Raw genomic sequence first — 13574 nt, forward strand, 5'->3', positions numbered from 1 at the left:
CGACACATATTGTACTCCAAAAAATGGCGGCTGTGAAGTCGCAGTCGCAAAGGACATTTTCAGCAGCTCGATTCTGGGCATGTTTTAGGGTCAGACTTCTTCTTTTCCTTTGGGCTTTTCCCTTCAAACGGTTGCCACAGCAAATCAGTGTCCTCCATCTTTAGAGGTTTGATCCGCATATTTGTTTTGGCCAGGCTTTGACATCAGATGCCCTTCCTGACACAACCGTCTGTATTTATCCGGGCTTGGGACCGGCACAAGAAGACTTATGTCCCTTTGTGGCTACAGAACAAGCAACTCGCTCAGTAAAAGGCTCCCAAACACAAAATGGTCATCGGCACAGCAACATTCAAAAAAGCAAAAACTATACTCACCATTTGATGACAATGCTCTGATCTTACCGTGAAATGGGCTAAAAAAAGGCCAATCCAAACCAAATAAATAAATAAATAAACAACTAAATAAATACATATATACATGCATACAGGCCTACACACACACACACACACAAATAAATAAATAAACTTTTTATTTTGTTTTTTTGTTGTTGTTTTGACTTCAGGATGGCTCAGCGAGTGGCTGCCTTTACAGCAGCTCCTGTAGTTTGTTTTTCGCCTGAAAAGCGAAGCGGGTGAAGACGAAGCGCCAGAGTGGTCTGATTGGTCGCCGCCAGATGACCACCTGGCACCAATCTCGGATGACGACGACACAGACGACGAAACGTGGTCTGACCACCCGGGCTCTCCAAAAAAGGTCCCCGGCGAGAAAAGGTCCCACAAACACCAAAAGAGTCCCTCCCCCAAGGAACTTTTCTGCTGCTCCCGTTGCGGTAAAAAAATCACTTGCAATTCCCACTTGATGAGACACATGAAAAGCCACACAGGAGAAAAACCCTTTGCGTCACATTTGCGGTAACACATTTAAAGGACAACCGGCACCATTTTTTTTGTTTCCCACTGACATCAGAAAAACGTTTTATAGCATCTAAAATACCCAAAACAGGCAGGCTGATATTTTTAGTCAAATGAAAAACACCAATAAAAATGACTTCGAAATGAATCCGGAAATGGCCAGTTTCAGAAGGTCCCAACCCTTGTTCGTGACGTCACGCCAAGACGTCTTACCTTGCTCGAGAATCAAAACAATGGCTTCAGATACGGAGAAGATGCTTTCTTGTTACTCATCCAGTTATGAATATGATTCAAATAGTTCTGAAGAGGAAAGCATAAATGTTTGCAATCTATTAAAGAAGTCCTTCCGTCTCATTTTGAGGCGTCTGGACTCCAATTTAGCGCCCAGAAAATGCAGAAGATGGCGCCCAAGCTCCATTGGAAATGGGCTGATTTGTCAGCTGGGAATTTGTGTCAGCGAATATCAAATAGTTGTCTTGGTGCAACACACAATGATTCACCATCGCGTTATCGATGTGTTTTCCTTCTAATTTCGCCATCAACACGAAGTTTTCAGACGAAACAAAGTACCGCTCATTGTGCTTGCTTCACTTTGACAGGTTTGTTTCATCTTGGCAGATTTGTACTCATTGTTTTCTTTGATACTTTGTACTTTTCTGTTCAAATGACTTTGATGTTTAAGATTTTGTTCCTGCTGACTTGATTTTAATACAAGTTGTCAAATACACCTTGCTGCTCCTTCCTGCCTTTTTGGGATCCACCACCATCACCACCTTGCAAACCGTGACAAAAACTGAAAAGAAAAACAATCAGGCTTCAATATTGGATTGGATATGCCTTTATTAGTCTCACAGTGGAGAAATTTACATTTCACAGCAGCAAAGTGATGAAAGGAATGAAAGTAGAAAAACAAAATACATGAGCTGCTGGAAAGGCAGCCACTCTCGCGGCGCCGTCTTGAAAAAAAACTAAATAACAAATAATATGACAGCATAGAGACAATATGACAAAACAAAGACACAGAGAGACATTCATTCTTCAGGACTTGCTGTACCCTCTTTGTGATGACATGAAGCAGTTCTAGATGAAAGAGGAGAGGATCAAAGCGTCTTTCCACCAGTGGATCAGGGACATCAATATCTTGAACTTTATTCATTTGAATTGTAAACCTAAATCAAATCATATTGATTCATTTTAGTTTTGTTTACTGCTCAGTGACTCTGATGCTGCACGTGTGTCCAAGCCAGATACTTGGCATCGCTTTTGACATGCAAGTGCATCCATTTCTGGAGTCAGGCTCTGCGCACAGGAAATCCTCAGGACTGAATCAGACCAGTCCTATTTGGTATGTTGTTCATCTTCGTGAACCAAAGGAGTTGCTCGCTCAGGTATGTGCTTCCGAACATCAAGAGCATTTGCGCAGCTAGGGCACGGAGTTTGGGAAGCGTGTCAGGGAGGTCAGGTAGAAATTGCGCAGCACCGACAGTCATACGTTGACTTGAACACACTGCAGCTCAATAAGCTCCATTTGGAGATTGATCGTGCATTATTCACATCAAACGGAAAGAGGTTGCTAAAAAGTTCAAATCTACATTTTGGGACTTGAAAGTCAGCAAATCGTCGGGCATAAATGCAGACACTTCAAGCCCCGAGTATCGCCAATGCCGTGGCATTTTCGGCAATTAAAACAGACACTTCCGGCACTCGTCGAAAAAAGCTGCCGCAATTGTGGGACGATTGGCACACATGGAGGCTGTCACACTTCAAGCCTGTTCCATTTGCCATCCGTATGTGTTTTTAGGACACGAACAGAAGATGTCGTCACAGCGTTTTGGCGCTTGAATAAAAAATGAATTGAATTGGGCGTCAAACGCCACCCTTGCGTGGCCCTCTGCCGCTGACGTCGCACATACACAATAAATGGCTGCGCTGACGTCACCCAGTGCTTGACGCGTTCAATGTGTAGGCACCTTTAGTGGTACGTGCTCTGTGATACGGGCCGGCGGGCCAGATGCAATACATATTAGAGATCATCTCGCCGACCAAATATAATTGTAGTGCAGGCCAAAAATAATTGTGGTGCGGGCCAAGGATGGCCCGCGGGCCTGAGTTTGACAAGGTTGCTATACATGGCTATTCGTTTTTTCAGGCGAAAAACGCCTTACTATACATTATATAGTTGTTTTTTTTGTCCATTTACACATGGACATTTTTTCCGGGTTAATATTTGTTTTCATTTAACAGATGATTAAACAAATTTCACAACACGTAAGGTGCTGTACAGACAACGATGGTACAGGGGAGAAAAAAAACCTTGAAAATGAGTGGAAAAAATTACATTCAATCACTATAACTAAAAGTTGTGAAAAAATGAAAAAAGGTATAAATGTACCAATGGGGGAAAAGAGAATGTAAATAATTTAGAATCAGCCTGATAAAGCCTGATCGGATGAGTTTTTCACCATTATCGGTTCTCGAGTGTTTGTAGGAGTCCCCTCAGAAAAAATCTTTGGCCACAAGCAGAGAAGGAAAAGGGTTTCTCACTAGTGTGGATTCTTGTGTGGCTAATTACAGTAAATGGCTCTCCTGAGAGAATTGTTTGGCACAAACTGGGATGGCAAAATATTTCTAAGCAGTGTGGATTATTGTGTGGCTAATTAAAATTCCCTCCTTCGAGAATCCTTTACAACAAACATTGCAGGCAAAAGCTTTCTCACCGGTGTGGATTCTCACGTGCACTTGAGTGATGCTGCCTTAAAAATCTTCGACCACATTCTAAACAGGGAAAACATTTTTCACCAGAGTGGGTTCTTGTGTGGCGAATTACAGTAAAGTCTCGTTATATCGATATCGGTTATAACGATAGTACCACTTATTACGATATTATTTTCATTTCCCTTGCACATTTCTAGTCTTTTTATGTATAATTAGTACCGTTTAGTACGATACCCGGTTGTTACGATAATCCGGTTATTACGGTGCTCCTTTTCATCCCCCGCCGGCCATTTTTGTTGTTTACATCGATATATCCGTCGCGCCATTGGTCAACTTGGTCACGTGTCTTGTTACGTGAGCAGCTCTCCCGAGCAGACGCCATTTTCAGACGGCAGCTCGTGTGTATCAGACGGCTGCTCGTGTGTCTTCAACAATGGACTGTTTTGGATGCCATCAGAGCAATTTCCAAAGCGTGGAGCACGGTGTCCGAAAACACCATCAAGAACTGCTTCCGTCACTGCAAATTTGAAAATCCAGGGTGCAGTGAGGAAACATCTGCAGCTAACGAAGAGGATGACGACAACATTCCTCTTGCAGCGTTGGCTGAAAAGCTAAAAGTCGCCGACATTGCATCGTATGTCGCAGTCGACAAAGACATTGCGACATTCCCAAGCTCATCAGATGCGGATATCGCAGCGGAGGTCAAAGCCAAGTATGCCACAGTAGATTCCCGTGATGATGATGATGCTGATGACGATGAAGAAGCGACTGAATGCACACCTTTTGCAACTTCGACAAAAGCGTTGCAAGGGGTTGCGGACACGCGATCTTTCTTTGAATCCGTAGAAAATGCATCCGGTTTTTTAGAAACGTTAAACAAGATGGAAGTGTTCATATTAAAATATAAAAATGGGAAGCAGAAGAAGATTGATGACTTTTTTAAATAGCTTACATACATACTAATTGCAGTGTTATGTACATGTACTGTTACATGAATGCAAGCGTTTTTTGCAACAATGTTTGTTGTTTTGTCTGCTAAAGCGTCACGATTTTGAAAATGACTGTACATTCCATACTGTGCATTAAAGGGCAACCAACATCACTTTTTGTGTTTCTTGAGTCAGTCAAAAAGCTGTTGTAACGTCACAGCTGCGCGCCGGCATTCTATTCAGCCACTCTCGAACGTCACGTAAGTTATGTAAACGTTGCAGTTTTGGTTTTTCATCCATGTACAGTATTTAATTGTGTTGCATCCAGATATCTTTATTGTTTGCAACAATCACTGTTTTTCATATGATTGTACATGCTGCCGTTCGTGGCTTCGTGTGAATAGAACTTGACGATTTAGCATTGGTTGGTTGCATTTTTGAAAGGAAATAGTCATTAAAAAGTGTAAAGACGTTTTTATTTTATGCACAACTTTATTTTTCACTTCACTACTGTACAAAAAACATGTTAGATACGCAATCCATGAACCCAATGATGAAATTACATGCCATAACAAAGATGCCGCATTTACGCACCCCCACCCCCCCCCCCCCCAGGATCGGATATATCGATAGTCCCGGTTATATCGATATTTTTTCGGATTCCCTTGCGTATCGATATAACGAGACTTTACTGTAAATGGCCATTCTGAGAGAATCCTTTGCCACAAACTCAACACGAAAACGGTTTCTCACCAGTGTGGGTTCTTGTGTGGCTCATTAAAGAGCCCTTGCAAGTGAATCCTTTGCCTCAAATTAAATGGCTCTTCCTTGACCACAAACTCAACAGGAAAAAAGTTTCTCACCAGTGTGCATTCTTTTGTGGTCAGTTAATCGTTGCTTGTAAAGAGAATGTTTCCCCACACACTAAGCAGGGAAAGCGTTTCTCACCAGTGTGGGTTCTTGTGTGGCTCATTAAAGAGCCCTTGCGAGTGAATCCTTTGCCACACACTGAACAGGAAAAAGGTTTCTCACCCGTGTGGGTTCTTATGTAGCTAATTAAATGGCCCTTGTGAGAGAATCCTTTGCGACAATCTAAACAGGAAAAAGGTTTCTCACAACTGGATTCTTGTGTGTTTACTTTGGCTTCCCTTCTGAGAGAATCCTTTGCCACAAACTGAACAGGAAAAAGGTTTCTCACCAGTGTGGATTTTTGTGTGGCTATTTAAAGAGACCCTGTGAGAGAATCCTTTGCCACAAACTGAACAGGGAAAAGGTTTCTCACCAGTGTGGATTCTTGTGTGGCTATTTAAAGAGAACCTGTGAGAGAATCCTTTGTCACAAACTGAACAGGAAAAAGGTTTCTCACCACTATGGATTCTTGTGTGGCTCATTAAAGAGCCTTTCTCAGAGAATCCTTGGCCACAAACTGAACAGGAAAAAGGTTTCTCACCACTGTGGATTCTTGTGTGGATAATGAAATTACCCTTATGAGAGAATCTTTTGCCACAAACGGTACAAGAAAAAGGTTTCTCACCAGTGTGGGTTCTTATGTAGCCAATTAAATGGCCCTTGTGAGAGAATCCTTTGCCACAATCTAAACAGAAAAAAGGTTTCTCACAACTGGATTCTTGTGTGTTTACTTTGGCTTCCCTTCTGAGAGAATCCTTTGCCACAAACTGAACAGGAAAAAGGTTTCTCACCAGTGTGGATTTTTGTGTGGCTATTTAAAGAGACCCTGTGAGAGAATCCTTTGCCACAAACTCAACAGGGAAAAGGTTTCTCACCAGTGTGGATTCTTGTGTGGCGCATTAAAGAGCCCTTGCGAGTGAATCCTTTGCCACAAACTGAACAGGAAAAAGGTTTCTCACCAGTGTGAATTCTAGTGTGGCCAATTAAATGGCCCTTCCGAGAGAATCCTTTGCCACAAACCAAGCAGGAAAAAGGTTTCTCACCACTGTGGATTCTTGTGTGGAGAATGAAATTACTCTTATGAAAGAATCTTTTGCCACAAACGGTACAAGAAAAAGGTTTCTCACCAGTGTGGGTTCTTGTGTGGCGCATTAAAGAGCCCTTGCGAGTGAATCCTTTGCCACAAACTGAACAGGAAAAAGGTTTCTCACCAGTGTGGATTGTTGTGTGTCTATTTGAAGAGCCCTTCTCAGAGAATCCTTTGCCACAAACTGAACAAGAAAAAGGTTTCTCACCACTGTGGATTCTTGTGTGGAGAATTAACTGGCTCTTCCTTGAGAATGTTTGACCACAATCTGAACAGGAAAAAGGTTTCTCACCACTGTGGATTCTTGTGTGGAGAATTAAATAACTCTTATGAGGGAATCTTTTGCCACAAACGGTACAAGAAAAAGGTTTCTCACCAGTGTGGATTCTTGTGTGGCTCATTAAAGAGCCCTTCTCGGAGAATCCTTTGCCACAAACTGAACAGGAATAAGGTTTCTCACCAGTGTGGATTCTAGTGTGGCCAATTAAATCGCCCGTGTCAGAGAATCCTTTGCCACAAACTGAACAGGAAAAAGGTTTCTCACCAGTGTGGGTTCTTGTGTGGCGAATTAATTGGCCATTCTGAGAGAATCCTTTGCCACAAACTAAACACGAAAACGGTTTCTCCCCAGTGTGGGTTCTTGTGTGGCGAATTAAATTGCTCTTCATTGAGAATGTTTGACCACAATCTGAACAGGAAAAAGGTTTCTCACCAGTGTGGATTCTTGTGTGGCGAATTAAATGGCTCTTCCTTGAGAATGCTTGACCACAAACTGAGCAGGCAAATTGTTTCTCACCAGTATGGGTTCTCGCATGCTTTTTCAATCGACTCTGATCAGTCAACGTTTTGCCACACAGAGAAGATTTGCAGTGTTTGTTGTCAGTAGGACACGTCAGATCACGGTGACACTCTTCAACTTGACCATCATCATTTTTGGTGCAAGGGTGCTCTGGCTCCTCCTCTCTTTTAATGTCGCAGGCTTCCTCTTCAAAGTGAGAGGGCTCTGCATTCAGCCGCGCAGGACAAGCATCTTCACTGATGCCTGCATGACACAAAAAGACAGACACACATGCAATTATGGTGAAAGTTACCAAGAGTTAAATGAGTTCAGATTATCACTCAAAATGTGACATGAACAGCATCACATTCATGGTTGATTAAGACTTTGACGCCGGCGAAGAAAAATTGTCTTGCCTGCACGAGCTGCTAGCCATTGCTTCCACCTCTCACAGCCAACGTGTTTCTGTTTCGATCATGAAGGAGGCACTGAGAAAAGTGCTGCTTTTTCCAGACGTGCTTCTTTTTTCGTGCAAACAATCTCTTCCTCTTTGTCTGTCTCAGCGTGCACACTTGCTTCCCCCAGCAACACACACACATACACAGCCTATAGCACCCGCGTGCTTTCTCAGCCGAAGGGCTTCACACCCATATGCGTCAAGTGTGCAAGAACATCTTCAATGAGAACATTTTGCTGAACACGAAGCATATAAAGCTTTTTTCATCCTTGTACGTCTGGATGTGCTGGTCCAAACTGCTCAAACTAGGCTACGATGAGCAAGCAAAAGGTTTTTTTTTTGCGTGTGCGACTTCTCATGCGTCTTTTGGGCGAATTTCTTGGTTCACACGGTGCAGCCAAAGGGATTCTGAAAGGTCCTTGGAAATTAAATGTATTATTATTCTTATTCTCTACTGTGTGCTTTCACTTGTGCTTAATCAGGTTGATCTTGCGAGAGAATCTCTGCCTCATGTGTGCATCTCTGTCCATGCTACTCCTTGCCACACAGACACTAACACAAACGGGGAGGGAGAGAGCGACTGACTCAAAGCAGTGAATGCTCCATTTGGTCTCTCGTCAGGCATTGATACAAGCAAATACGAGTCGTTCATATTTGTTGAGTGTGCGTGTGTGGATGTGTGTGGATTGGATATGCCTTTATTGGTCTCACAGTGGAGAAATTTACATTTCACAGCAGCAAAGTGATGAAAGGAATGAAAGTAGAAAAACAAAATACATGAGTACGTGTGTGAGGCAAAGACACGATTGGGGAAATTTCATGATTGATATCACCTGTGAAACGAGCTGATCATGTGATAACCGGAAATTGTGAAGCCTTTTAAGAGCATGCGCAGAATAAAATGATTGTCGTGTTCTCAGACCAATGATTCACACGGCTGTGCATCATTTTTCTCTCGTGAGTACTTTCAATCGCTACGAAAATTTACCATTTTGGTTACTGTTAAAACGCTAGGACTGCTACCAGAATGACTAGCGCAACAGGTTATGAGCCCAGTACCACAGGCCAAAGATGGTTGAGACCAGGGGTCGGGAACCTTTTTGACTAAGAGAGCCATAAAAGTAAAATATTTAGAAATGTTTTTCAGTGAGAGTCACACGCACACACACGCACGGCCACTTTTCAACAAAATATCCGAATGTATTATTTAAAATAACTGTGATAGTACTCACTGCTAACATGAATGGTTTTCCGTTCCTTGTGATTGGTAAAAAAGAAGTCCAAGATGGCGCCCGAGTAGGCAGCCACAGCAAGTGCTCTCATGAGCCTTGCTTTTGTCTTGTTTTGTGTTTTCTTTTGTCACTTTGTGTTGTTGTGCGTCGTGTGGAACGGATACGGATTGTTTTTCAGCATTTTTGACTACGACATTCATCAAGGAGGAGACTGTGCTGGGCGTTTGCGCCTCTTCGGCAGCATGAATATGCCAGAACTGTTTTTGAATGGGAGGAATGTCGGAGCCATTCGACTGCCATCGCTTTTTTGCGCCTGTAATGGGCAGCATCTTCACAGCCCCGCTTTGTTTAGCGGAAAGGTCAGTGCTGTTGGACAGTCTGCGGCTGGATGGATGCATGGCTTGAGGAACCCGCGATAAGAAGAAAGGAGCGTCAGCGCTGAGCGCCGATGCGTATGTGGAACTGTTGCGGCTTGAAATTGAAGCAGATTTATGTGGAACAGGGATGTGAGACAATCTCTTTCCGTCAATGGATGCTACAGCTGCGTGTTTGCTTTCAACATTTAGCTTGTAGTCGACGTGCACATTCCACCATGATGTCCCTGATCCACTGGTGCAAAGACGCTTTGATCCTTTCCTCTTTCATCTAGAACTGCTTCATGTCATCACAAAGAGGGTACAGCAAGTCCTGAAGAATGAATGTCTGTGTCTTTGTTTTGTCATATTGTCTCTATGCTGTCATATTATTTGTTATTTATTTTTTTTGTTTTTTTGACTTCAAGACGGCGCCCTGAGAGTGGCTGCCTTTCCAGCAGCTCATTATTTTTCTACTTTCATTCCTTTCATCACTTTGCTGCTGTGAAATGCAAATTTCTCCACTGTGAGACTAATAAAGTCAAATCCAATCCAATCCAATCCAAATCCAGGCAAACGATCTGAATGAAATTCAACTTGGCGAAATTACTGCTAGCTAGCCTGCACACGGCTCATAAGCTTCCACACTTGCTATCTGCAATATACTTCTCCCAGAAGTATGTTGATGCTAACGTTAACATGGGGCTTGTTAAAATGCCACTGACATTCGACTGTTTCATCGATGGTATTGTTTCATTGCAAATTAGAATCAGAACATTTTCTCTCCTCAAAGGGCGAACGCTCCAGTGCATTCGCCCTGAAGTACACTCGTGCTCGTTTAAAGGGGTGTTTATCTGTTTCAACATGACGGCCAGTATCATCCGATCACAATGGTATCCATAATTTGTAAAATGACTTCAAATGAGCGCATTTGAGAAATATTCCACCGCATATAGCTATATCTTGCATTTTAAGACTTGCACTGAATATTTACGAAGTCTTCTTTTTAAGTTAATGACAATGCCCTAAGTGATGTCACAGAGGGAACTGCCCCTGACCGAAAAAGCGACACACAATGCATTTTGGGTACTTTTTTCATCTGAAAACACTGTGTTGATCGCGAAATTAGAAGGAAAACTACATAAATAACGTGAATCGTGTTGCAGCCAATTGCGGTAAAACGCATAAAGAAGGTGTAAGTTGATACAAGTTGTGTCCATAATTTGTAAAATGGCTTCAAACGACTTCTACTGAGCGTATTTGAATAAAATTCCACCGCAGATAGCTATATTTTACGTTTTAAGACTCGCTCTGAATATTCAGGAAGTCTTGTTTTTGAGTTGGTTGACGAGTCCGTACGTGACGTCATGAAAGGACCGCCCCTTGACCGAAAAAAGACGCATTGTAGCGTCCTTCCATCACGTCAATATATTTTGCTGTACATGTTTGGTCTGAGAACCGTGTTGCACCCAAAAGCCGCCAGAAGAGGGCATCCAAGCTCCATATAAGGAATTTATCAGCCTGTGGAAGCGGAGGTGGCCACTGGAGGTCGCCATTTTGTGCCTCTTTTTTGTGTGAGAGATTTTCCCCCAATGTTGCCTCAAAATGGCACATATAATTCTTAAATTGATTGCAAACATGTATGCTTTCCTCTTCAGAACTATTTGAATCATATTCATAACTGGATGTGTAACAAGAAAGCATATTCTCCGAATCTGAAGCCATCGTTTTGATTCTCCAGCAATGCAAGACGCCTTGGCGTGACGTCACGAAGTGGGGGCGGGACTTTCTGAAAATGCCCAATTCGCAGCTCAATTTTTTTGCAGATTTTGGACACTTTAAGTCACTTTTATTGGTGTTTTGCATTTAAATAAAAATATCATACTGCGTTTTTGGGTATTTTAGATACTATAAAACGTTTTTCTGATGTCAGTTAAGAAACAAAAAAGTGACGTCGGTTGTCCTTTAAGGCTTAGAAAAATAGAAAGTAGAAAATGATGTTTTATGGTAACCTGGGAACAGATTATTCTCATTTTAATGATTTCCGATGGGAACTTACATTTTGGGATACACACTTTTTGCCTTAGACACTCTGTCTGGGTGCTAATTAAATTCGTAAGCCAAGGTATCACTGTACCTCCATTTTTTTGTCCCTTACGTACTCTCTGCAAGACCATGACACAACATTCAGTGATGTCACTTTTATGGCAAACTCAGCGCTGAGAGGGTTTTTTCTCTCGTATGTTAAGTAATCTCAGACTTTTTTCCCCTCCTCTAAAAAATTCAATCAACATCAAAATTTGTTTTTTTCCATTTGTCTGATCCTAAAACATAGCATCCTTTTCAGCAGTGGATCAGGGACGTCATGGTGGAATGTGCACGTCTACTACAAGCTAAATGTTGAGACCAAACACGAAGCTGTAGCATCCGTTGACGAAAAGAGATATTCTCACATCTCCTGTCCCACATAAATCCGCTTCAATTCCAAGCCACGACAGTTCCACATACATCCACATTATATTAGGTTCGATTAGATTAGCCTTAATTAGTCTCATCTGTGGAGAAATTTACATCTCACAGTAACAAAGTTCTGAAAGGCAGAAGAAAGGAAAATAGTAGAAGAACAAACTACAGGAGCTGCTGCAAGGGCAGCCACTCGTGGAGCCATCTTGAAGTCAAAACAACAAAAAAATAAAACGTTATTTATTTATTTAGTGAGTTAGTTATTTATTTAGTTATTTGGTTTGGATTAGCCTTTTTTTAGCCCATTTCACGGTAAGATCAGAGCATTCTCATGAAATTGTGAGTCTAGTTTTTGCTTTTTTGAATGTTGCTGTGCCGATGACCATTTAGTGTTTGGGAGCCTTTTACTGAGCGAGTTGCTTGTTCTGTAGCCACAAAGGGACATAAGTCTTCTTGTGCCGGTCCCAAGCCCGGATAAATACAGACGGTTGTGTCAGGAAGGGCATCCGACGTCAAAGCTTGGCCAAAACAAACATGCGGATCAAACCTCTAAAGATGGAGGACACTGATTTGCTGTGACGACCCGTTGAAGGGAAAAGCCGAAAGGAAAAGAAGAAGTCTGACCCTAAAACATGTCCAGAATCGAGCTGCTGAAAATGTTCTTTGCGCTTGCGACTTCACAGCCGCCATTTTTTGGAGTATGTGTCGTTACCTTCATAATCGGTTGGTGGAAGTCGGTCGTCGACACTCTCCTCGGAGACGCCATCTTGCGGCAAACTGCTGACATCGGCCTCTTCCTTTTTAATGTGGAGGACTTGTGGATCGTCCAAAGCGGAGCTCTCCGATTTCACGTCTCCGATTAGCTGATTCACGTCTGAAAGAAAGAAGAGAGAGTGTTGTTGTGTCATCAGGTTCGGTAAATGATACAACTTCTGGATAGAGTTGAGGTTCTTTACTCGGACTGCCGTCTTGGTTGGAGGGAGAAGGCAATTGACACTCGTGCCTCTCTGAAGGAAGAAATTGTTATTGGTGTCCTGAGCTGACCCATCCATATATGGTCATACAATTTGTTTGCCACTTTCTGTATGTCTCTCACACTGATCGTCAACACCTGGTCTCAAGGATGAACTGCATGTTGCGCTTGATTGTATTTTTGCCATAGTTGCCTTTATCTTCTTTGAAACACCTGGTCCCAGGACTGAGGGAGAGGGGGGGAAGAATGACTCACCTCCTGCGTGGACAATCTGCCCACTTGTCTTAGCATGAGTGGGTCTATAAAATGGGGAGTTTCCTCAATCTCGGTTCGAGTCTGCTTTGAACTGTGCACGAGTGTCCAGCTCTTCGGTCCAGACTACTCTACCGGGGCGTCCGCCGGCTCTCCGCCCTCTGTCAACGGTAAGGTATACTCTTCTGGATCTGAACCGTGATGTTGGAGTCTTTACGTGGGGGCATTAAGGTGACAGTTTGTGTCTATCGTAATTACTCATGATGCTGGAGTGTTATGTGGGGACAAAAGGTGCAACAACTTGTGTCTAGCATAATGATTGTGAACTGCTGTGTATTATATCATTAAACGTGTGTTGTGAATTGCTGTGCATTCTATCATTAAACGTCATTAATATATATATACAGTCGTTGTTTGTGATCATTTCTCTGCTGCGATCTCTCTGAACCTGAAATAAGGCACATTTTTCATAAAACACTCTCGTATGCTCTCATCTGACTGACTTGCAGCAGTGC

The 13574-nt window shown here is 42.6% G+C and overlaps 1 protein-coding gene across 1 annotated transcript; it reads right to left on the bottom strand.

The window, feature by feature from the left end:
* Nucleotides 1-1677: 1677 nt before the first annotated feature.
* LOC148899826 (uncharacterized) lies at nt 1678-13051 on the bottom strand. Its single transcript, XM_088993741.1, has 3 exons — nt 12547-13051; nt 7264-7593; nt 1678-1991 (listed from the first exon to the last, which is right to left on the bottom strand). The coding sequence occupies exons 1-3, from the start codon at nt 12884-12886 to the stop codon at nt 1678-1680; spliced, it is 984 nt and encodes a 327-aa protein (XP_088849867.1). The 5' UTR covers nt 12887-13051.
* Between the last annotated feature and the right edge of the window lie 523 nt (nt 13052-13574).

The sequence above is a fragment of the Hippocampus bargibanti genome, linkage group LG04, assembly GCF_051943395.1.
Source record: "Hippocampus bargibanti isolate YZ-2025 linkage group LG04, ASM5194339v1, whole genome shotgun sequence".
Taxonomy (NCBI): domain Eukaryota; kingdom Metazoa; phylum Chordata; class Actinopteri; order Syngnathiformes; family Syngnathidae; genus Hippocampus; species Hippocampus bargibanti.

Bases quoted from the DNA above. Each gene is read 5' to 3' on its own strand.
- LOC148899826 (XM_088993741.1), bottom strand. From the start codon at position 12,886: ATGGATGGGTCAGCTCAGGACACCAATAACAATTTCTTCCTTCAGAGA. The intron at 7,594-12,546 runs GTAACGACACAT...TGTGTCATGCAG, and splicing joins TCCACCAACCGATTATGAAG to GCATCAGTGAAGATGCTTGT. The intron at 1,992-7,263 runs GTGAGAAACCTT...TCTTTCATCTAG, and splicing joins CCACACAAGAATCCACACTG to AACTGCTTCATGTCATCACA.